General features: G+C 42.8%; 1 protein-coding gene across 1 annotated transcript in view; it reads left to right on the forward strand.

The window, feature by feature from the left end:
- The first annotated feature begins 4,524 nt into the window (after window positions 1-4,524).
- The window catches only part of LOC306895525 (uncharacterized protein), a 29,210-nt gene continuing 8,566 nt past the window's right edge, over window positions 4,525-25,168 (forward strand). Inside the window, exons 1-3 of the mRNA XM_079458838.1 lie at window positions 4,525-5,144; window positions 22,509-22,590; window positions 24,007-24,473. Coding sequence (XP_079314964.1) covers window positions 5,076-5,144; window positions 22,509-22,590; window positions 24,007-24,473 — 618 coding nt within the window. The 5' untranslated portion in view covers window positions 4,525-5,075. The remainder of the gene's footprint in view (window positions 5,145-22,508; window positions 22,591-24,006; window positions 24,474-25,168) is intronic.

The raw sequence follows: 25,168 nt of genomic DNA on the forward strand, positions 1-25,168 counted from the left end.
GCAGCTGTACAAGAAAACATTGACTATACGCAAAACATATAAGGTTATGCAAGTCAAAACACAGGTCAAATATCATGTTAATTAAATAAAACTATAAAATTCTGGTCCCATATCTCCCTGGATTTTATCACTGGTCTTCCCCCGTCCCAGGGTAATACAGCCATCCTGGTAATTATTGACAGCTTTTCCAAGGCAGCCAGGTATGTTCCTTTGCCCAAATTACCTTCCACTAAGGAAACAGCAGAACTGGTGATTAACCATGTGTTCCGAGTCTTCGTTCTCCCCCAGGATATGGTTTCCGATAGGGGTCCCCAGTTCTCCCTAGCTCATAGGATCCACCACCAGGGGATACCATCCGGTGTCCAATTGCCAAACTGAGAGGATGAATCAGGAGTTGGAGGACGCCCTCAGATGTATAGTCTCCAACAATCCCTCCACGTGGTCGTCCTTTATTGTCTGTGCTGAGCACACGCACAACACCTTGCGCTCTTCCTCCACCGGTATGTCCCCTTTTGAGAGTCAGTTTGGCTATGCACCTCCAATGTTTCCTGACCAGGAGGCAGAAGAGTACCCTCAGCCATGAAATTCATAAAACGTTGTCGATTTACCTGGAAGAAGACCTGGATTTACCTTCTGCAGTCCTCTCAGCGATACCAACGGCAGGCCAACAGACATCATCGCTCCTGCACTACCTTGTGCCCTGGCCAGAAGGTCTGGCTGTCGACTAGGAACTTGCCTCTACGGGTGGAGTCCCGCAAGCTGTCTCAGAGATTCATTGGTCACTTCAAAGTTGCCCAGATCTTTCAAAATTAACCCCACTTTTCACGTGTCTTTGTTAAAACACGTTCTTTTTCTCCTCTTGTCCCGGCAGGCAGATCTCCCCCTCCGCCCCGTGTCATCGGGGGGCAACTGGCCTATACTGTCTGCCGGATACTCAACTCCCGTCAGGTGCAGTGGTCCTGGCAGTAACTGGTAGACTGGGAAGGTTACGGTCCCGAGGAGTGCTCATTCGTAAATTCAGGGCCCTCCATCCCGAGAAAACTTATGGGAACGTCAGGAGCCGTTCCTAGGATTCTGTCGGCATTTGACTGGAGTTGTTCTGGTTTTCGGACATTAGGGGTCACTATTGCTATCTTTGTCTATCCTATCCTTGTCTATATACGTTTTAGTCATGGTTTTCACCTGTGCCTCATTTGCCCTGTGTGTATTTAAACTGTGTGTTCTTTGCTCAGTGTATGTAGGTCAGTACCCTATCTAGGATTGTTGTCATACTTTTGTGTTTACGCTGAGATTTATCTTTTGACGCCTTCTTGTTTACCCATTTGAGCTATTGGGATTACCTTTTGAGTATTTTGTTTGCATCCATTTTTCCCTGTGGATTTACCCTTTTGCTGTGTGGTATTATCTTAATTTCTTGCGATTATTTTATCATTGTGGATTATATCCCTGCCTGGACTATTTTTGCCTTTTATATTAAAGTTCATCTCCGCGTCATCTCCGAGTTAACGGCTGATGATTTTGCATCGTTCTTCGTAAAGAAAACTACCGCCATCAACAGCCAATTCTCTACACCACCAACACTCACCTTTTCTGCTCTGTCTGAAGATGATGTTTCCAAGGTCATTGGTTCCAACCACCCTACCACCTGCCCACTGGATCCCATCCCCACCCATCTCCTCCACGCCATCTCTCCAGTAGTTGTGCCTGGTCTGACCCACATCATCAACTCTTTGCTCACCACTGGGACATTTCCCACTGCGTTCAAAGAGGCCTGCATCACACCGCTACTGAAGAAACCCACTCTCAACCTTACACTGCTAGAACACTACAGGCCGGTGTAGTGTGTGAAAATGCATATCTTCCGTCAAAATGTAGATGACTGATTTTAACCTCAAATTTTTTTCTGTCTTCTTAAAAATTTTTTTTTAATTACCTCACTATTCTTAGCTTTGTATACTGTGCTAGGCTTTAATGGACTGGATTTAATGCACTTATGCATTTTGTTGCCTATATTGTTATAATTGCTTCCAATGTTTCCTCGTCTGTAAGTCGCTTTGGATAAAAGCGTCTGCTAAATTACTAAATGTAAATTTAATGAAATGTGTAATGTCATGTGTAATGTGTAGTGTGGGGCCTTGAAATTTTAGCATGTCTAGGTAATCATGAATAAATGCTTCTTGAGACACACAGGGTTGCTTCTTTGCATGCATCAAACGAATTGTTTCTGGCTATATGCATCCATGCATCAGTTTGAGAGGGGTGGAAATGGGACACTTGGGTGAAACAAAACTGCCCCAAAAGTACCCCCACCCACTTTAAATACAGTTTTTTCTAAGTCAATTTGGTACATTTCTCAGATCAGATTTGAAATTCTCAAAACTTCTTGTTCAATCCTTACATCATTGTGTCACTTGTGCACATCAAACAAGCATTTTCTCATTTCTTTGAACAAGTTGCAAATGCTTTGGTACATCCATGCAAATGATTATGACACAATTCTGTGCAGATTCCTACATTATCAATTGCTTATGTGATGTTGATCAAAATGCATTATAATGGGTCTCTGTTGAATAGTATAATCCCCCACGACATTTAAGCACTAGTTTTACAATATACAGTAAGTATACTTTAAGTACACAGTGGCATTTTATTTTACTCAATTTAGTGTTTTGCATTACTATATTCTTTCCACATAGGACTGCAAGACAACTTCACTGGGTTGCAGACAGCCCCTTTTCACACCTAAACAGTCTTTTGACACTCTCTACAGGGATCTCATCCCTGAACAAGAGAGGGGGCAGATTGGAAATGACCTGCCAAAGTAAATGTTAGTTTGGGACAATGTCAGTTTCCATCGCTCCAACATCATCAGGCAATGGTTTGCGGCCCACAACAGGATGCTGGTGGAGTTCCTCTCACCCTACTCAACTCCATTGAGGAATTTTTCTCAGCATGAAGATTAAAAGTATATGATCGCCAGAAGCATACACAGATGACCCTTCTGGCTGCCATGGATGTAACGTGTGATGACATCACAGCTGATGCCTGCAGAGTATCCGAGTATCACTGCGTCTGCCTCATCTGCTGAGTCTTACTGACCTCTTGTGGCTCATTCAGTTAAGCAATGGTTAACCACACCAGAGACCCGAGGTCATGACCGGGTCCTGACAATATGTGCATAAATTGCCTCTTGATTTTTCACCGTGCATTAATTACATTTGTAAATACATTTGACATTTTGAAATTGAATACTGAATACAAAATTTTAACTGAATAAAGAATGTTTCAATTGTTCAGTGAAATTATCAACAAAACAATTTGGGGCAGGTTCCTGGACAGGGATTTAGCCTAGTCCCAGACTAACTGTAATGTTAAAGGTGAAACTACTTAAATATCCTAATTTAACTAAGGCCTAGTCCTGGGTTAAACTAATCACTAATCACTGTCCCTATATAGAGTACAGTTATGCCAAAAGATGCAAACATGGATACTGTGCAATTACTGAATCTTATAATAAAAATCATAATAAAAAAAATATTATGTTATGTTATGAATATAGTCACAACCTCTCATACTTAATTAGAGGTTACTTGTTGTAAGAGAAACTTAATCACGAAACGGTAATATTTAAGTGTAATATTGAAGTGTAATATCATTTAACGCAAAGAGCATAACTACTTATTTAGTCTTGCAAGTCCAAATCAAATAATATTTCCATAGGACCCCAGGGCGGGGTCAGGAGTTTTAGCAGTCTAGCAGCATCACACAGAGAGATCACTAGTGGTGGTGAGCTGAAGCCTCATGAAGTTTGAAGCTTTTTAGCCAAGTGGTTCACAAAGGGGCTTGATTTTGCTCACAGTACCATCTGGTAGCCAAAGAGTGTAAAAAAAGCAGATACAGTACAGATGTGCCTCTGTGATACACTGTATTTTGCGCGAGGCATGATGTCATTTGTCGGGTGGTTAAAAAGACCTCACTGTCAAAAGTCCAGAATTTAAGTCCGTTTTTTTGTTTATTAATTCAGTGAACACACTATTATTATGACTTACTAAGTCGAAATTTCGACTTAGTTTCTCATTATTTTGAGATACTAAGTCATTATAATGAGAAAGTTTCTCATTATTTTGAGGACTTAGTTTCTCATTATTTTGACATACTAAAGTCATACTAATTAAAAAAAAACTCCCAACCCTGGCGGAAACGGGCTTTCATACAAAACATTACACTTTTTAAGAAAAAGAACCACCCCTTTCACAAGGGTGGCTACGGCCCTGGCATATATATATATACTGTAGTGTCTGTGTTTTTGGAGTGAGTCTCCGGTATTGTTTATATTTTAAAGTGTTAGTTGTGCCTTGTTCTCTGCCTTTGTTTTCCACGGATGTTACTTTCATATTAAAATCTGTTGCATTTGGATCCTACCTGACCCTGATTATCTGATTATTACAACCCCTTTAAAAACGTTACGGTCCTCCCACTTTTAGAACGCAATGACATCATCGGCCGAGCAGCCAATAGGACTACACGGTGAGCATGAGTTTGTTGGGCGCATACGTGTGTGTGTGTGTGTGTGTGTGTGTGTGCGTGCGTGCGTGCGTGTCTCTGAGTACGATAGAGATTCTATAGCGACTATTATTATTATTATACACACTTTATCTTAACCATCCATCTGTCGTTTTGAGTAATAGAAAAAACTAAACAATCTGGATTTTTAAAACTGCATTTTTTACGCAAGAACGACAATCGACGATGAATTCAAGACGGAGCTCATTTAAAATGTCATGTTTATATTCGTAAAAGTAATGCATAATAATATCAAGTGACGGTTTTTTAATCGAATCAACTTCAAACTGAGCTGATCCTTACTGTACAGAGATCTGCGGTTGGTACTGCAAACTCTTGATCTTTGTTTATTTGTGTTTCAGTATAGTTTATTTGCATGGTGCTGGACATCTTTGAATTTAGTCATGGACTGTTCTTAGAAAGAGATGAACGATCTAGAGTTTATTTGTCAGATATGAATGTGTAATTCGAAAAAGTGGCCTTAAACAAAGCACAGAACAGTGAAAGGCAGAATGCTGAAGACACTCACTAAGAAACTCCGAAGACACTCTTTAAATGACATCCATTCTTTCCAGCTTAAGGTAAGGCATTCTTGGTATATGTGTGTTGAAAGTAAATAAATACAAAAAGGTCCATATGGATACAGAAAAAATACAACCTATTCATTCACACTGCTTTACAAGGAAATAAACCATCTTGCAATCACACATTATTGCTGTTGTTACTATCGTAATTAACTGTGTGAGATGGACAATGTAATTTGAAGTGTTACCTTATGCCTCTTTGGCATGCAGTTGCTATATAGCAGAAGCTTATTTTATGTATTATGTAAATGTCCCAAAGCACTACAGTATGTTTATTAAAGCTCAAGATCTTTTGTTACTAGACTAATTTTTAAACCATTTTAGACAGACACACATTGCTTGATACATCTGCATATTTACTGTTGATCACACACACTCAAACAACATGAAAATCTGTGTATAATTATAGAATGAATTCAGCAGAATTGACCAAAGAACCACAGGACATTCTGTGTTTAAAATGTTAGCAGAATGGCATCTGGCTGTGCCATCTTAAATAACAATCTTACAGTAATACAATACCTTTCTACAATCCCAAAATACTTGACATATTGTGGCCAATACTAGTTCTTTGTTAATGCCACATTGTTATGAAATGATAATAAATGAAGCACTTCAATTCTGAAGGCAATTGCCATATACAGACAGATGACAGATGTACTTGGGCCCTATTTTAGCATAATTTTGGTTCAGAGACTGTTGTTCCTTCAAGAAGGCATCTCTTTCCTGACCAATGACTTTGAATTATTGAAAATAAATGCACACCTTAGTACTAGTATGGAACAAACATAAGAGGTAAATGCCATTGGGGCAAACCTTAAACTTCGTTATAGCCCAGATATAGTTATTTAGGACATTTCAATGTTTGTAGACCAGAATCAGTCATATTGTGGTAAAGCACCTACGGTATGTTATACAGCAGGCAGTGTTGTATTATGGGATATCTATGTCTATTATGGGATATCTTCTATAGTGAGTGAGGTTTTAGAGTTGTACTAGCATGTATAGTCTTTAAAGATAAACCACAGAGCATGTTTTTTTGTTTCTCATTACTAAATTTCTTTGTTATTACAGTTCATATATACTTGATATAGTTAATATATAACCTGCGATAGCGGGAGAAAAAGCACGCCCATCAATGCGCTTTGTTCGTTGTACTGAAGTTCAGCTTTGTTTGTCAGTTCACTGCATTTCGGTGGGGAATGTTATATAAATGGTGGATAATGCTGGATTCTGAGATCATTTGAATTGAAACTGATAGATGATGCAATCCCAGCCCAGATTATGCCGGACATGAACTGCACGCAATAAGTGAAAAATGTTTTAAGTCGACTAGTAGTAGTTCATTTAGGCCATTAGTCGACTATTCGCACGTTTATTAAATTAATTTAAATATACATGGAATGGTGACATTCGATGATGGTTTAAGCTTCAAGTATGACATTTTTTTTATGTAACATTGCTAAAATTGCTTAATCTTCACATCCCTGCTAAAGTGTGTTCTCGAAAGATAATTTTGACTATTTTTAGGAAACATTTTCAGGTTTCAGGGTCTTTGGTGCAACTCAGAAAACGTGAAAAACGACAACCCAGTAACTTAGTTTTTTTTGCAAGCCTATGCGAAAACGATCCGATCAGATTTCGCTCCCGCTCTGATGTAGGTAGCGGTTCTTATTATAAGATTACTGCCTTTATCTATATCCACCAATGGGGATATTGCCATTTTTGTTTTCGCAAGCGACATTTGTGAATTAGTTCCAAAACCATGACAAAAGTAAGGTAAGCATGCTAACTTTTCAGAATACTGTTTCCAGCCTCAGAGGAGACAAGAGAGCAGTGGATTTATTTTATTTTCATTGAAAATCCTTAAGACTGAACCAGGCAAAGCTGCAAATAATGACATTGTAAGTACCGGCGTTTTTATAGTAAGACCTCAGGGACCTGTGGCAACTTAATAGTAGGTAAAATGTCACTGTGAAACGTTTGTCAGTTCACTCATAGAAAGCCATGTGTTTGGCTTGAAAACATACGACAGGATTGTCCTGTGTAACATTACTTTCACTTAGAGAAAACGCAAACTTTCCAAGCAGTGTGCATGGTTTGTAAACATGCGGCGGGTTTGTCATGGGTACTTTCACTTATAGAAAGCAGTGTGCATGGATTGTAAACACTAAACAAGTTTGTCATGGGTACTTTCACGTCTAGAAACCAGTGTTTATGGTTTGTTAATCCGCGACCGTTTTGTCATGTGTACTTTCGCTTATAGATAACGTGACATATTTGTTAGGAGTGTGTTCGCTTACAGACATACCTGTAAACACGTCACATTCTTCTGCTAGCAGGGGATGGGTGGGGCTGTGTGTACCGACCCGAACACAGAACTTAAAGAGTATGGTTGTAGCGGCTATGAGGATGCTCGGGTAGCAGAGCCAGTAGAATTTCACTGAAATAATCCCTGAAATAATTTTTGAGAGATTGTCACAGTATGCTCAGACACAAATGTAAAAAATTTTAACCATCAAGAAAAAAAACTCTTTAATGCATGAATAGACACAAAGCTGCAGCCAGGTCATCTAAGGTCAGTCTTGATACACTGTTGGTTGTGTGTCTTCCTTCTTGTATTGCAGTGAAACAGTATGTCTGGATGTTTATCCTGGATCTTTTTTCAGTTGTTCTGATTTTGTGCACTCCTATAAAAGTAAACAAATTCAGCTGCAAGAGTGTGTTTTTACATGCAATCTTAACCACAGAGAGCAAAGCTTTAAATACTCCCTTGGTTAGCAGACTGCAAGGCTTATAAGGCAATGTTGTAAAGTGTAACCAGGGCTGGCCTAAACTTAACTACCGCTGATTTGTGTTTATGCTCGGAAGGCTGCATCACACAAAGCTCTTTTGCAGTGTTGCCTTGTTGGTTATTAATAAGCGCTTTTATGCTTTGACTTGGCACTTAGGCCTTTATAAATGGTGATTTGCGGATTTTGAGATTGTTTGGTCTCATAAAATATATAAACAATTTGCATTTTAAGGTTTATTTTTGTCTTGTCTTTATTTGCATCTTTTTTTCTGTGAAGATCTGGCAACCTTGTCACTTCAGCGATGGGCTCTCGAGAGCGGCTAGCCCCTCGAAATATGACACATATGTGCAAAAGTAAAGATGTCTTTCACTGTTATTTTTATTTCATGCGACCAAGCAACAAACATGCAACATTTTGCGCAGCGCCTGTTTGTGGAAGAACACAGTTGCTTCCTTCGGATTCTGATATTAGGAATGCGTGGTTGAAGTTTATTTTTAAAGATGCTCCAGCTCATGTGCAAACAGTGAGCGTTTGTTTGCTTCATTTCACTGTGGATTCCTTTGTTAACGAGGCACATGTCGATGCCGGATATACAGAGGGACTGAGATTAAAAAGCAATGCTGTGCCAATATTGAATCAGACCGGAATCTTATGTGAGTAAAAATATATGTCACTATTGCTTTGTTAGAGATCGCTTTGTATATCCTGAATATGTGTAACCTACATGTCAAACCAAATTGACAGAAGGCTCCAACTAAGCACGTAGCTTGTCAAACAGATAAACAGAAATGTACATCACAAGGCACATTGCTATCTTTTGGAACTGTTATCCAATCATAGCAGTGGATGTTTACTTCCAAGTCTTCAATGCGGGGTGCCCATAAAAATCGAGTGTTTCTTGAGCCGACCTCAAAACCAGGGTAGAAAATAGCCTATTACTTATTGATTTTTATATTTTTGAATATAAAAACCATGCAAACGTCATAAGTAGACCACTGACAACATTATACAATAATAATAAAAGCTCATCCATGACACCTTTTATGATTTTGTGGAAACACACTAAAGCCTAAAAACACTACCCAACTTTTATGCAGATTTGTGCCCCGATTTCCAGTTGGAATATGTTGCAGAATGTCTGCCGATTTTGGGCAGTAGGTGTTTTGTTCTTTTTTTCTAAGAAAGTCGTGTAGTCTGAGGATATCAATGCATGTTTGATATTTTGAGCAAATTTTACAACACATATCGCGTGTATTTACACGGTACAATAGTTAAACATTCATCAGAGACGTAACTCTGTATGTGGGATGTGATAGAGTGTTCACACCAAACGCGGTAAATCACGCTATTCGCGTGTAGTTGGACGCTTGAACATTTTGAGTTTATTCGCATCATTCGCGTGTGAAATTTGCGTTATTACAGACGCGAATTCGGGTCATGGTTGGGGCTTCTACGCTTGCTCACGGCCCTGCTAGAGCAAGCTCCTGATTGTTTAACCAAAATTCTTATTTTTCAACTCGTGCGAATCAGCTCTGTCTCTACTTTCAGTGCCTCTGATTGGTGAGAAGATGGCTATGGCACTTTCTTCTTGAAGAAAGCAGCTAAATTCATTTTCTTATTGGGCGGAGGCAGTGCTTCTCCATTGCACACCTGCACAGCTGGACCAGGCTGCTGTGGTGTACTTTTTTCAGCAGGCAGAGACATCAGCTCAGTGACAGCTCTTTTCTTGACCTGTTCCACCTTGTCTGGTTCAATGTAGGTTGTACGGAACCTGGGGTCCATCAGTGAGGACATATCCAAGAGTTAATTCTTCACAGGGTCACTGTATTTAAGTAATTAGACGCGTATTTAAAAAGCGTCTACCCACCGCGGCAGCGGTCGCGTGCAGCCCTCATCTCGTGAAGACCGAAGAGAGTAAAGACATCGACTCTACCTGCGTGCGACTCCACCGAGCCCGGGGCACACCAACAGGGCACTTGAGTATTGCACTTCTTTTTCTACCTATTTTGTTTTGTGTTAACTCTTGCACTTCTTGTCTTACTTGTTTGCACTAATACTTAATCCTTTATTGTTATTTTTAATGTTTCTCCCTATTTACTTTGTGCTTCTCTTAAAATGTGTTTTAAAATCCTTTCTGTTATCACAACACGTAAATCTTCAGCCGCATGCCGAAGGCGACGCAATGCTAATAATCTTCACAATGTATCACTGCTAGCAACTGCCCCTTCTACTTTCCCAATAGGATTGTGGAACTGCCAATCTGCTGTGAACAAAGCTGATTTCATTACAGCTTTTGTTAAACATTCTGGTCTTTCCATTGTAGCACTTACAGAAACATGGATCAAACCAGAGGACTCTGCCACTCCCGCTGCCCTCTCCCATAACCACACTTTCTCCCACAGCCCTCGCATTACAGGAAGGGGTGGAGGCACCGGTCTACTCATCCCCAAAGACTGGAGATTCAATCAGCTAACACCCATGTGTGACAACAGCTCCTTCGCGTTTCATGCTGTTACTATCACCCACCCTGTTAAAAGTCATTTTGTAGTTATATATCGCCCCCCAGGTCAGCTTGGACATTTCTTGGAGGAGCTGGATGTGCTTCTTTCATCCTTCCCTGAGGATGGTACTCCCCTGGTGGTACTAGGTGACTTCAACATCCACATTGGAAAGCCACAGGCTGCTGACTTCGTCAATCTGACCGCATCATTTCTCCTCGAGCAGGTTTCCACATCAGCAACCCACAAGTCTGGAAACCATCTAGATCTGATCTTCACAATGTACTGCTCCACTCATCACTCTCAGGTCACCCCGCTGCACACGTCTGATCACTTCTTCCTCACCCTCGACCTCACTGCTCCGGACATCGCAGATGTCTCATCGATGGTCACCTTCCGGCGCATCCTGTGGTCTCTCCCTCCCTCTTGTTTTTCCTCTGCTATCTTCTCTGCACTCCCCCCTCTGATGAGCTCTCTCTTTTGAATACAGACCATGCCACAGCCACTCTGTCTTCCACGCTTTCATCCTGCTTGGACAACCTATGCCCTCTTGCATCTGGACCAGCCCGTGCATCCCCGTCGGCTCCCTGGTTATCGGATGTACTGCGTGAGCATCGCGCCAGCCTCCGGTCAGCTGAGAGAAAATGGCGCAAGTCAAAAGACCCTGCAGACCTCTCTCTCTACCAATCTCTTCTCTCTTCTTTCTCTGTAGATGTCACCTCTGCAAAAACAGATTACTACCACTCGAGGATCTGCAACTCTCCGGACTCTCGAACGCTCCCCAAAACCTTCTCTGCTCTCCTCTGTCCGCCTGCTCCCGCACCTTCATCGGAGTTAACAGCTGCTGATTTTGCATCGTTCTTCGTAAAGAAAACTACTGCCATCAGCAGCCAGTTCTCTACGCCACCACCTGTCGAACCCGCCCACATCCCTGACACGTGTGTGCTCCCCACCTTTTCTCCTCTGTCTGAAGCTGATGTCTCCAAGGTCATTGGCTCCAACCACCCTACCACCTGCCCACTGGATCCCATCCCCACCCATCTCCTCCAGGCCATCTCTCCAACGGTTGTGCCTGCTCTGACCCACATCATCAACTCTTCGCTCACCACTGGGACATTTCCCACAGCGTTCAAAGAGGCCCGCATCACACCGCTTCTAAAGAAACCCACCCTGGACCCTACACTGCTAGAAAACTGCAGGCCTGTCTCCCTTCTTCCCTTCATCACCAAAGCCCTGGAGCGAGTTGTGTTCAACCAGCTCTCCTCCTTTCTCATGCAAAACAACCTCCTGGACAGCAATCAGTCTGGGTTCAAGACCGGTCATTCCACAGAGACTGCACTGCTCTCAGTCATCGAAGCCCTGAGACTGGCAAAAGCATCATCCATGTCTTCTGTGCTCATCCTGCTGGATCTGTCTGCTGCCTTTGACACTGTCAATCATCACATCCTCCTGGCTTCTCTCAGTGCTATGGGTGTCTCTGGAATGGCGTTGCAATAGTTTGAGGCCTACCTCTCGGGTAGGTCATTCAGAGTATCCTGGAGAGATGAGGTCTCCGCGTCCCAACAGCTCAACACGGGGGTGCCACAGGGCTCAGTGCTTGGACCGCTACTCTTCTCCATTTACATGACATCCCTCAGCTCGGTCATTCAGAAGCATGGCTTCTCCTATCACTGCTATGCCGACGACACACAACTCTACTTGTCATTTCAACCGGACGATCCGACGGTCGCTGCTCGCATCGCGGCATGCCTGAGTGACATCTCGCTTTGGATGAAGGATCATCACCTGCAGCTAAACCTTGCAAAAACGGAACTGCTTGTGATCCCAGCCAACCCAAAGATTCACCACAACCTTGCCATTCAACAAGGCTCATCAACGATTACACCGTCCAGCACAGCCAGAAACCTGGGAGTGGTAATCGATGATCGGCTTAACTTCACAAGTCATGTTGCCAGCACCACCCAGTCCTGTAGATTCATCCTCTACAACATTAGGAAAATTAGACCTTTCCTATCGGAGCACTCTACGCAAGTCCTAGTCATGGCTCTTGTCCTGTCCAAACTGTATTATTGCAATGCGCTTCTGGCTGGACTTCCTGCTTGCACAATCAAACCTCTCCAGATGATCCAGAATGCGGCGGCAAGAGTGGTCTTCAATGAACCGAAGAGAGCGCATGTAACTCTGCACTTCATCCGGTTACACTGGCTCCCTGTTGCCGCCCGCATAAAGTTCAAAGCTATGCTCCTGGCCTACAAGATCAACACCGGATCTGCACCATCGTATCTCCACTCGCTAATGCAGATCTATGTTCCTGCCAGATCACTCTTTCCTTTCCTTCTTTATAAAAATAAATAAATAAATAAAACTTACTAACCTCACTATTCTTAGCTTTGTATACTGTGCTAGGCTTTAATGGACTAGTTTGATGCACTTATGTATTTTGTGGCCTATGTTGTTATAATTGCTTCCAATGTTTCCTCATCTGTAAGTCGCTTTGGAAAAAAGCGTCTGCTAAATGACTAAATGTAAATGTAAAATGTATTTGTCATCAAGGTACCGCATTGTTTCTTTTTATTGTTTTAGTGAGTTCGGTGTCTTCCTTCTCTGGCTGTAGGAGATTGGTTTTGAACAAATGCAGCACCGGTTTAATGTAGGAGACAGTGACATAAGCCTCCCCGGACATGGCGTCTGTAAATTCTTGGAGTGGTTTGACAGCTTTATTTACAGACTCTTAAACCTCAATATCTTGCCAAGTGGGTACAAGATGACGGCTTTTCTTGTCGTACCCCAGGACACGAACTATGGCCAAGAAATCTCTGTATCATTTTTTGACGTGAGCCCCATCTCGTCGGGGACTCTGTTACCAGCTGATGAGTGGGTAGACCAAGCTCAGCCTGTACTTCACCCATCTCTCGTCTTTTCTTCCAAATATAGGAAAAGGCAGCAACCGCCTTTTTACAAACTCCAATGGCACGATCGATTCGGGGGTCCTTCACACCATTCTCTGTACAATAAAGAAAGAAAACACAAAGAAAATAATTTTTAGTGTCACTATTGGTCAGTGTCAAAACAAGTCTTTTTCACATTTCCACATTATTAATGCACACTAAATGCGTACACACACACGCCATTATGATTAATCATGCATGTACATTTTTATTGATTGAATTAAATTGCATTAATTTCAACATGCATTAATTGAGCTTTTCTGATCATATGTAATAAAACATCACTTGAATGCATAGCCATTTGACTCTTACCTAAAGCATTGTGCAGTTTATGTACAAAGCATTGGAGGTTGGGCCACTCATTGTCTCTCAGAGCTTTTATTATGTTGGTGCCGCTGTCTGTTGTCATACAGATGAGTCGGTCTTCATCAAGGTTCCAGGAGCTCAGTGCATCTTTTAGCCCGTGCGCAATTATTTCACCTTTATGGTCATCGGGAAAGTAAGCTGTTTGAAGCCAGACGCTTCGCAGAGTCCAGTTGTCATTAAAATGCACCGTCAAACTCATATAGGGCTGCATCGTTCGACTGGACCACAGGTCCGTTGTGGCGGAGTAAAACGACACCCCTTCCAGCTCTTTAGCGATCTTTTCACGAGTACTGTTGTACAGGCGAGGCAAGGCAACTTCGGTAAAGTATTTGCGTGGCTGTAAGGAAAGCGGCGGGAGGGCTGATCCCACTCTGAACTACAGAAGCCAGCGTCAGTCGTAGAAGTGAAAACCGATTTTCATAAAAAAAAAAATCGCCCTAAACTTCAAATTCGAGTTAATCGATAAAATCGATTTATCGCCCAGCCCTACCAACCCCTGAGAATGGTCGTAGGTTTACCTCTGGAGCGGGGCCTACCTCCCAAAACTGGTGTTGATTTTCGGAAATTTAATTTTAGCGCTAGCTCGCTTCGTGTCAGTTATAGTGTGTTTAAGGGTGATTGAGAAGGCTTCGGAGGAAAACTGGATGTCAGAAAACAAAAAGGCCTTGCATTGGGTCGAAATGTTTAATTGAGTCTGACATAAATTCCTCTGGGCGCATGAAGCCATAGAAAGGAACAGGGAATCGATAAGTCTGTGCAATATAGATAAGGTGATTGGCTTGCGTCTATCTGTATGATTGCACGACAAATGGGTCAAGCCTTTGAGCAAAAAACGCACTGAGGGATTGGTGAAGAGACTCGGATAATCGTTATTATAATACCTTGCGTAAAATTGAATTCCCGCCAGTAGTCTACGGATGGAGGATATTGTCTGGTTACAATTCTCATAAATAAATATGGACTAGGAAGGAGCGGACTGAAGCTGGTTTGGGGATATCGCGTGGCCACTTCTCGGCGAACCAATGGCCTCGGAAAAATCTCACTATGCCGATGGAGGGGGCGGCGTCGGTAAACAATTTCAGGTCGGGCGATGATTCTAAAGCGTTGTTATAAGAAAAATTTGTCCGTTGCAGTTATTAAGTAGGTAGGACCAAAATCTGAGGTCGGAACGGCTTCCTTAATCTAGCGAAATCATATCGCTTAGTTCCGCCACTGAATGGGTCAGGGTAAGCATGCGTGAGATACAGTGGGGCAAAAAAGTATTTAGTCAGCCACCAATTGTGCAAGTACTCCCACTTAAAAAGATGAGAGAGGCCTGTCATTTTCATCATAGGTACACTTGAGATTTTCTATGGGGTTGAGATCTGGAGACTGGCTACGCCACTCCAGGACCTTGAAATGCTTCTTACGAAGCCAAGTTTGTCCGTTCTGAGGTCGGAACGGTGATCTCTCGGGGTGCGTCGAAAGGTAGTTTGAGAGGATTGGGACGTTAATAAGAGTAGATACGAGGTTGATCAGAACTAGCTCTTTTCCGATCGGCGGCTTCCTCACGGATAGCCGGCCTGGATCGCCTGGGGCAGACTGATTTTGGGTGTGGGTCCTTGCAAAAGATTTCCAGCGCCGAGGAAAGCGGGCGAATCTGGACTATTGGTTGTTTTAGGGCAAAACTGCGCCGAATGTCCGTGAGAGCTGCAAATAGAGCATGCAAGTGTCAAGTGGCGATCAAGCAGTTCTGTATCTACGATGAACCAGTCTATTCTAGAGTTGAAAAGGGAAATGACGGATGCGAATTTAGCAGAGAAAGATGCGTGGTATTTGTAGAACAGTGTACGCCCGTAGCGTTGGCTGAAATCTGCCATTGTTCCTAAATAAATATCCAGCTCTTTGCTCCTATCCAGGATAAACTTGGCAGAGTATGTCGCGGTAAATGCCAAAAGCGATCACAAATTCGCCAAACGCAGGTTATGTTGAAGTCTGGGATCGGACGTTCGGAGAAACGCCACGTCACCGCAATCAACCATTTTCCAGTCGGCCGCAGGTGAGAGGAGTAGGAGTAAAGCCAAGTTAATGTCCTTACCTTGGATGATATTGTTCCGTAATACGGGTACCGTGGCCGCAGCCGGAGTGACGAATCGCCTGACGAAAGCTTTCGCTGGGGCGGCGGTGGGGAGGGTAAAATGTGTTGTCGCCGGCGGAGCAGTTGTGTCCTGGAAGGGTGTCTGGATGATGTTTGGAGTAGCTACGGGGGTAGACGTTGACGGCGTGCTTAGTTGATTCCGGGGATGAGATGGTTTGTCGAGGGTGCGGAGCTCGTGCTGAGGTCCCAAAACACTGTTGTGTGATGACGTCAGACTCGAAACACCAAGGATGTGAAAGCTTCTTCTGCACATCCATGTTTGTTTCGTTGGTCATGCATCTCCTTAGCAATGAGGCATGTGTTTGCTGTGTTCGGAAACTCTGCTAGTGTATGATACCAGCCGAGTAGTGTATTTTGGCCTTAACTGTTTATAAAGTCGGCAAGTGTATGATGCTTAGTTTTAAAAAATCTGTTCAGATCTTAAAAGTCTTGTAGTGTATTACAGCCATAAGGCTATCTTCAGATCGTAACCCCAAATTCTTGTGCATATCTGATTGGAATCTAAATTAAATGATTGATTGTCCACATTGTTTATATCTAGGCACTTCATTTCACATAAGACTTAATTTTTTCCTGAAAATAATGTTCTCTTATTTCAGGTTTATAAAAATCTAATTGTAAGGGTATACGTTAGATCCCTTTTGTCTCTTCCTGCCTGTGTGTGCTTAATATACTGTAATATCATGTAACCAGGTTTTAAAACTTATTCCATTTGTAGTTCTGTAAATACTAACAAACTGGGGCGGTTCTAAGGTGAGTGGATGTCGTGATCCTAGTCTTGTCTTGGTTGTGTGTACTGTGTTGTTGTTGTCGAACTCGTGGGGAGCCGTTTTGACAGCTCTGCACGTGTTCGGTGTCTACGTCATTTGCCCCGCCCTCCGTGTCTCCGCTAGGCTTTCCCCGCACCGGGTTTCCATCACTATCACTTTACCACTCAGTCATTCATTCTCTCATGCCCCTGTAGCTCATTCCCATTAGTCATTAATTCTCACCTGTAGCTTGTCCCCGCTGTTTAGTTCCCCTCTATTTAGTCCCTCTTGTCCTGTCGTTCTTTGTCAGATCGTTGTATGTGTTTACTCTCGTTCCTGGCTCCTCTTGTCACAGTCTTTGACAGTCACAATCATAGTCTGAGTCTTAGTCCTGTAATTCCCCTCTTAGTTTCAGTCTAGTCAAGTCCTCGTAGTTCTTGTTCTCTTGCTTTCAAGTTTTGTTTTTGTTTCACCCATTAGTTAGCGTTGACACTCTGGACCTTCGTGCATTGCATGGTGCAGGCTCATCTCCACTCGGCAACCTGCATCTCTCGTTTGGCTGGCCGGCGGGTCGAGGCTCTCCCCGCCGTGCGCCTTCTCCGCAACTAACACTTCTCTCGGTCTGGGTCTCCAGCAGCTCTCCCGTGAGTTCCGTCGGGTCGAGCCGTCTCCCCGCTGACTCCCGTGGTTTCGAGGGTTCCTCCGTTCCTGTTCTCCCGTAGTGGGTTTCCTGTTCTCCCATAAGTCCCGACGGGTTGAGACCCCTCCCCGCCGGGTTTACGCGGATGTGTCTCCAGGCTGGTGCCTAAGTGGATTATCTGCCCAGTTAAAAATAAATATCTCTTGTTTGCCCTGCATCTGAGTCTCCGAATATTCTTCCTCGTCTGAGTGTCATGACAAGTGGATATCCGGGGCTTAGCCCAGAGACCCATATGTGTTTGATTAAAAGTTGAAAGTTGAACTGTTCAAGTCAGGTCCGGGCCCATATGCAAAAACCTTTAAAGGGGCACCTCCATCTGTTCGCATTGCATATTACTGTACATCGGATGTTTACTCGGGTTTGTTGTTTAAATGTTAATGAGTGTTAATAGCGCTAAAATAGTAACGGTAGACACCAAGGGAGCACTAACTCAATTAGATTGATGAGCTCATATAAATTAAACTTAATTCCGTTTCGACACAGCAAGGCAAACAAGTAATGTTGTACAGTATACATTATGCAACAATATTAAGAGTGTCAATTATTATATCCATTCAAATGATTGGTCACACTTCAGTATAGGGGCAATTCTTGCTACTAACAAACCATTAACTTAATCCATAAACCATCACTTCCAACGACTCAGCCTCAGTGTAGAAAAATCTGAAGGAGATCGCCAATTACAAGACACCACCCCCAGCACTGTGGAGAATCAACGACTGGCAGACGATCTTAATGAGTTTTACTGCAGGTTTGAAAGAACACCCATCACAATCACCTGCTCTGAACGCCTCCCCACACAACCGTTCACACCATCCACTCCTGCAATCCGCCCTGAACATCTCTCCAAACAACCGCCATCACCATTTACACCTCCTGCATCCCCCCTCTCCCCCACACCTGCAATACAGATAAGCGAGGTGCGCCAGGTCTTCCGGAAGCAGAAAAGAAAAAAGCACCAGGCCCAGAATGTGTTACACCAGCTTGTCTGAAATCCTGTGCTGACCAGCTGGCGCCCATCTTCACACAAATCTTCAACAGATCGCTGGAGTTGTGCGAAGTCCCTTCATGCTTCAAACGCTCCACCATCATCCCCATCCCAAAGAAATCCCAAATTACAGGACTGAATGACTACAGGCCTGTGGCTCTAACGTCTGTGGTCATGAAGTCATTTGAAAAACTGGTGCTGGCCCACCTGAAGGACATCACTGGACCCTTACTGGATCCTCTTCAGTTTGCCTACAGAGCAAACAGGTCTGTGGACGATGCAGTAAACATTGGACTGCATAATGTCCTGCAACACCTAGACAGACCAGGGACTTATGTGAGGATCCTGTTTGTGGACTTCAGCTCGGCCTTTAACACTATCATCCCAAACCTCCTCCTGCCCAAACTATCCCAGCTCTCCATGCCCACCTCCGTCTGTCAGTGGATCAACAGCTTCCTGACAGACAGGCAGCAGCTAGTGAGGCTGGGAAAATACACCTCCAGCAACCGTACAATCAGCACCGGAGCTCCCCAGGGCTGCGTTCTCTCCCCACTGCTCTTCTCCGTGTACACTAATGATTGCACGTCTAAGGACCCCTCTGTCAAGCTCCTGAAGTTTGCAGACGACACCACACTCATCAGCCTCATTTAGGACGGTGACGAGTCTGTTTACAGGACCTGAAGTGGGACATTCACATTGACTACATTGTGAAAAAAGCCCAGTTGTACTTCCTATATCTTCGGTACAACCCTCCCTTCTACTCAAGAACTGTACTTATCCAGAGTGAGCAAAAGGGCTGGCAAAATCACTCTGGACCCCTCACATCCAGCACACTCCATCTTTGAACTGTTGCCATCTGGTCGACGCTACAGAGCTCTGAGCAACAGAACGACCAGACACAGGAACAGTTTCTTCCCTCAGGCAATCCATCTTATGAACACTTGATATAAACGTGGAATACACTACACTATTTATATTTACATACACATACACTTGTTTACCCAACACACATACTCAGTGTACACTTAAATATTTTGCACATAATATACCTGTACATACATAACTGCTCATTGTAATATACCTGCCATACATTGTCAATTTGTATATTGTCTCCGTACTTACTTATTTGTATCTTTTGTATTTTTTTATTATTTATTGTGTTTTCTTGTTCTGTCGCTGTCATTCTGTTGCACTGTGGAACTTCTGTCACAAAAACAAATTCCTCGTATGTGTGAACATACCTGGCAATAAAGCTCATTCTATTCTATTCATTCTATTCTCTCTCTCACTCTCTATTTCTCACTCACTCTCTCTATCTCTCTCTCTCACTCTCATTTGCTATCTCTCACTTTCTCGCTCAACATTAACTATGACTTTTTGATGCTTATTAATAGTTAGTAACGTAGTTATTAGGTTTAGGTATTGGGTAGGATTAGGGATGCAGAGTACGGTCGTGCAGAATATGTGCTTTATAAGTACTAATAAATAGCCCATAATTAATTAATAGGCATGCTAATAACAACTAGTTAATAGTGAGAATTGCCCATATATTGAAGTGTTACCAAATGATTAAATAGATGACTAATAAGACCTCTCTACTACCCTTAAGCTCACCATACACTTTATTATAGACACCTGTTAGCCATTTTCAAATATTTTCTTCATTTTTTTTTAAATAAATGCCTGTATGATTTGATTTGTTATGTCAATGTAGTTCGGCAAAAGGACCCACTGACGTAGATACGCAAAAGACGCTAAATGTAAACGGCACTTAAGTCATTCATACACAGTATGATAATAAAACATTCAGGGCTTTACTGAAAACATTCAGGGCTTCAGCCACCTTAGCCCACCCCTAGCGCCACCACTGCTAACAAATTACATTTGGGCAGGCACTGCAGTGGTATCATTACAGACTGTCATGGCAGTGATTATCATTCTGCCCCCGTAATACCCACAGTGCTTTGCAGAATGGTGATGTAGACCCTTACACCTTGTCCTAAGCAAACGCGATCCAACGCCTCAACACGCGATACAATGTGACGCAGACGGTTGTGGTAACAATGTTACCAGCTGCACTGAACTCACACACTGATAGAATGTCACACAGGGCCATGTTAGATTCATTTTTTGTCCATAAATCCAGTTTGTCATAGGTAATTGCGTAAATTGCCCTGCCTCTTGATACTATTGTGTATCGGCGATCCACAGGCTGGCGATAGAACAATCTGACTATAGAGAATATTGCCCAATGGGTGTGCAAAACGGGACTCCCAAAGGCTGTCCAAATGTGTTTCTCTGAGCTACCTTCATGGCCAAACGTTGCCGCCGAAGTCATTGCCTCACAAATCAGCTGGCTAAGCTTTTGGTCGCAGCCATTGTTCACCCCCAGCTGGCTGATAAAACAGAAATCTCGGGACAAAATGGATGTGCTTCACATCGTTTATGTAACAAAGACTCAGACGGGGAAGGATCCATATGCAGTTTTATTAGTCAATAAGTGCAGGCTCAACGTAAAAAGCAGGCGTTGATCAGAATAACCGGGCAGACAACAATATCAGAGACAGGGCTACAGACGTAGTCAAAAACTGGCAAAAGGTCAAGGCAGGCAGATAACATCAGAGGTAGGTATCCAGGTACAGCAGAGATCAGGGGCAGGCAGAGAAGAGTCAGAAACGGTAATACAAGGCAGGGTTCAAACACGGGTAAACAATACAAGGATAATACAACGCAGAAATGTAGCCAGGGCAAACAAGACTTTGCAATGATGATGATCAGGTGTGCAGTACTCAGTCCCAGCATGTGGCTTTTTGGGAAATGTAGTTCTTAGCCAGAGCTAAAGCGCATGAGAGTGAGACCTCCGGTGGCCGACAGCGGATTCTTCACTGGCATTCGTGACAGTTTACTTCCACGTTCGAAAATAAGGTGAATAGGGCATGCGATCAAGACATGATCTCATTTTATGTGCAGTTGGGTCACAGCTTCTATTAATAGTAGCTAGATTTTATCTCTGCAATAGGACCGTGTTATATCTTTTTGTATGTGTAGCCCTCTTTTTTTTCGTCAAAAACACAAATGAAATGGGGATAGTTTCGAATTGTCCAAAGAGTCAGTAAGTTTTGTTAAAAGAAATCTGTTAATTGGCCCAGCAAAGGTGCATCTGTAAAGTCATCACATTTAAAGCCTGGCTGTTTTTTGTACTATTGCCTACAGCAATGAATTTCAAGACAATAACTGACAATTAGACATGTTCATTGCTTATTGCACCTAAACTAGCATAAACATGCGTTCATTAGACTGTCCTGCAGATTATTTGTTCCTGAATAGTTGATTTTGAGACTGTAGCTAATATAAACACTGTCCCTTGGCTGTGTGCTTGGCAATCACTTCTTAGTATGTTCAAATACATCATTGAGTATAGCCTCTCACAGTTAAAGGTGCAGGAATTTCTTTGGTGAGGAATGGTAATTTGTGCCAGGTTTGGGGGACTGGATTTCAGCGAGTATGGGTGGGAAATGGCTCATCTGGGGGCCAAGAGCTGCTGTGAGGTCCTAATGCATATGAGAAAGAGGACACGTTTGATTCTTTCATTTTCTGTGCCTCTCTCTGTTCTCTCTCAGTCAGTGTTTGCTGAGTGAAAGGCTGAAGAGAAGTGGGGTGTGTATGTGTGTTTACTTGTGAACAGCTGGTTAGCCTGGCTTGGACAAGGTAATTACTATGCACTGTGTTAACTCTTTAACAGGTTTAACATTCTCTAATAGTTTTCTAACCAGTTTAGTTTCTAAAGGAATCTTTTCTAAACGAACTAACAGCTTTTTACAGCTGTTTACGTTGTTTTTGTAATATTGGGTGTGCCTGTTTTTTAGTTCTCTTAACCCCACACTACATTTCTTCTTTTCACACCTTTGGGTTTGCCTTCAACAAGATAGGGGCCTAGATCAGCAAAAAATGCACACACTGAGCAAACTAGCAAGTTTTCAGCAACTGACCCAGACTAGGAGTGTTTTCTTAACTGTGTTAGTCATTAATTTTCTTTATTGTGATAAAACATAAGCAATACGTTTATGCCACTAAACGAAACTGAAAAAAGACTGGTTCCCTTTGAGCTGGGAGCTGTATATTATTATGCTGTGTTAGTAATTCAGGTTTTTCTGACCTTTTTGCTTCACTTTTGAAACAGATTTCCTGCCATGCAAGTGAAGAGGGAGGGGAGAGTGATGACTCGGAAGGTGAAAACCAAGAGCTGGCACAGATCGACAGAGGTGTGTAATTGTGTTTGCACATATGTGTCACATCCATAAGGCCAAGTTTACCCACATATGATCATCATGGTTCGAAACCTTGAGAGATGTGAGATCGAAATCCAGACTATGTATTCATTTAAATTACTATTTGCTTGTACTTTCAGTACAAACTGTCCTAGCCTAAACCTAAAAGCACAGGAAATGGTCTTATCTTGTATGTTAGAATATGACTGGTGTATTCGTAAATTCTCAGGGCTGGAGTCCTGTAATGGGTTGTTTACATACTGACAGTTACATTTTCAGTGACAGAATGACTTTCATTTTCCATGGGAGCTGATGATTTGAGGTGAAACATCTTATTATTGAATCTGCAACGGGAATCTGCAACACATTGCGCTTTGCCAAAATTTAGCAGTGTTAATGTAGAGGTCTTCTCGGGTCCAAAGATCTTTACCCGACCTGAAATGACCCGAATCACTTTTTACCCGAACCCGAGACAGACCCGATAACGTTTTTATTTTAAAGCCCCGACCCGAGACAGACCCGATAACGTTAGACCCGAGTCCGACCCATGGTATATATTTTTTAAACCCGACTAGACCTGAATGTAAACAGACGTTTCTTAATGAAATTGATATGGCAATGAACACGTTGATCCTCTTGTTTTGCTCTGGCAAATTGCGCAAACTGAGGCTAAATGGGTTGTGCCAGTTTTAGCTGAATCAAATCTAAATAAGTAGGTATGACGACATGGCAACCACTCGGCAAACATTCTGTCTCAACAATGTGTTCCAAACCGCGTAGTACTGAAATGTGCGCGTCTTTTAATATCTACTTCTGGTCGCCTGGTGGAAGTATGTTTTTCCTGAATACGATGGTAACTACATCGAGTGCAAACCCCTGCAGCGTTGGAAACTTCGGGATTTCAATTCTAAGGTGATTTCAGATCACCGCGACTTTCGGAAGATTTGCGTGGCTTTCAACCGATCGGGTGATGATTGGAGCAGAGTTGGTAACACGCACACACACAAGCGACGCGCTGTAATTGTACAGGATAGTTCGGGTCTTCCTCGGGTCAATTAAGCAAAACAATTTTTTACTTTATATTACCCGAGACCCGAAGACACTAATAATATACCCAAGCCGTGTCCGAAGCTCCCTTGAATCTTTTAGACCCGAACCCGCTCGGGTCTCGGGCCGGACCTCGGGTTTTCGGATCTAAGTTGACCCGTGAAGACCTCTATGTTAATGTATATATGTACATAGATAAGCAGCAACCCAAAACAATTACTGTAGTCGATTAGAAACTCCTACTGGCAGTGAGCTGGTTGAATTATTTTCAGTGTACACACCACAGGAAATATCAACACAGTGCCCATTGACAAGATACTTAAACCCAATAATATTTTTGGTTAAAAATGATGCCTCCTACAGAGCGTCGCCGAACCTGCACTTTGACCCCACTTGCGAACAGCCAGCAGCACAATCAGGACGTGCTTTCTCCTGCCCACCTACGTCGCCTTCGTCTCCTGCTGGACCCTACTCTGGACAGACACAGTTCTGAAGAGGAGCTAGAACACATTGCAGGGGCCGAAGGGGGCCGGAAATGGCACCATCATGGAGACATAAGTAGCGCTTCAAGTGATGAGGAGGTGAAGGACTTGTGTTGGCCAAATGAGCTGCCCGTCGGGGTTTGCTTGAGCGCCACCTCGCCCAGTCCTGTTCTATTCAGGTCATCCCCTCCTCGAGCTCTCAAACTGTCCCACACTCCGACCCGTCTGCCCGTCCGACCCATCATTCTCAGCCACTTTGAACTGCCTTCAATGCCTTACTGGCGGCACCGCCCCGCTTACACGGGAGAACCTGGTCGGCCCAGTCTGGACCTGGAGAAGATGCAGCAGGTTAGGGATTCTTTTGGTATCCAATTGTTGATATTATTTAAATTTAGTCAGCAAGAACAAGCGTGATCATGATTTGGTTTCTACTGTACAGAAATAAAACTGTTATTAATTTTCTTCATGATGTGGACGATGATGACAAAGATGCTCCGTGCTGTTTCCGTAGAGCTCATCTGGACAGAATAGTTGTATGCGACTAGCAAACCTTAAATATTCATGACTAATAAATAGCTTATACTAGCTAAATAAGTAACTGCTTCACACTACAAAGTACAAACACTAAATCTATACAGATAGTGCATTGAGATCCGCACATCCGTTTTCCTAAACCTCTCTCAGTCTATAGACTTGCTGGGAAGGGAGGCAGTTTTTCAAAACCGTGGTAAAATCTTTTCTTGAAAGTTAGCTCTTTTTTATTGGCAGCACAACCCAGCATGAAACTTAAAAAAAAGCTAAGGATTGTGTTAGTAAAGGCCTGTCATCATTAGTTGCAGATGCCACATGCATTAATATTTATCAAAAGCTGCAATGCAATGATATTAAAGCCTTTTTTAATGTGTTAAGATACTTTTTGGTAACGCTGTATATAGAACACTTTATATAATTTTCTCTCAGGTGCAAATTCTCCTCACAACACCCAGTTTTAGGTGCTGTTTACATTAGCCTGTTGTCGTACAAAAACAGCATTTTAAAATGAA

Source organism: Barbatula barbatula, assembly GCF_947034865.1.
Source record: "Barbatula barbatula genome assembly, chromosome: 6".
Taxonomy (NCBI): domain Eukaryota; kingdom Metazoa; phylum Chordata; class Actinopteri; order Cypriniformes; family Nemacheilidae; genus Barbatula; species Barbatula barbatula.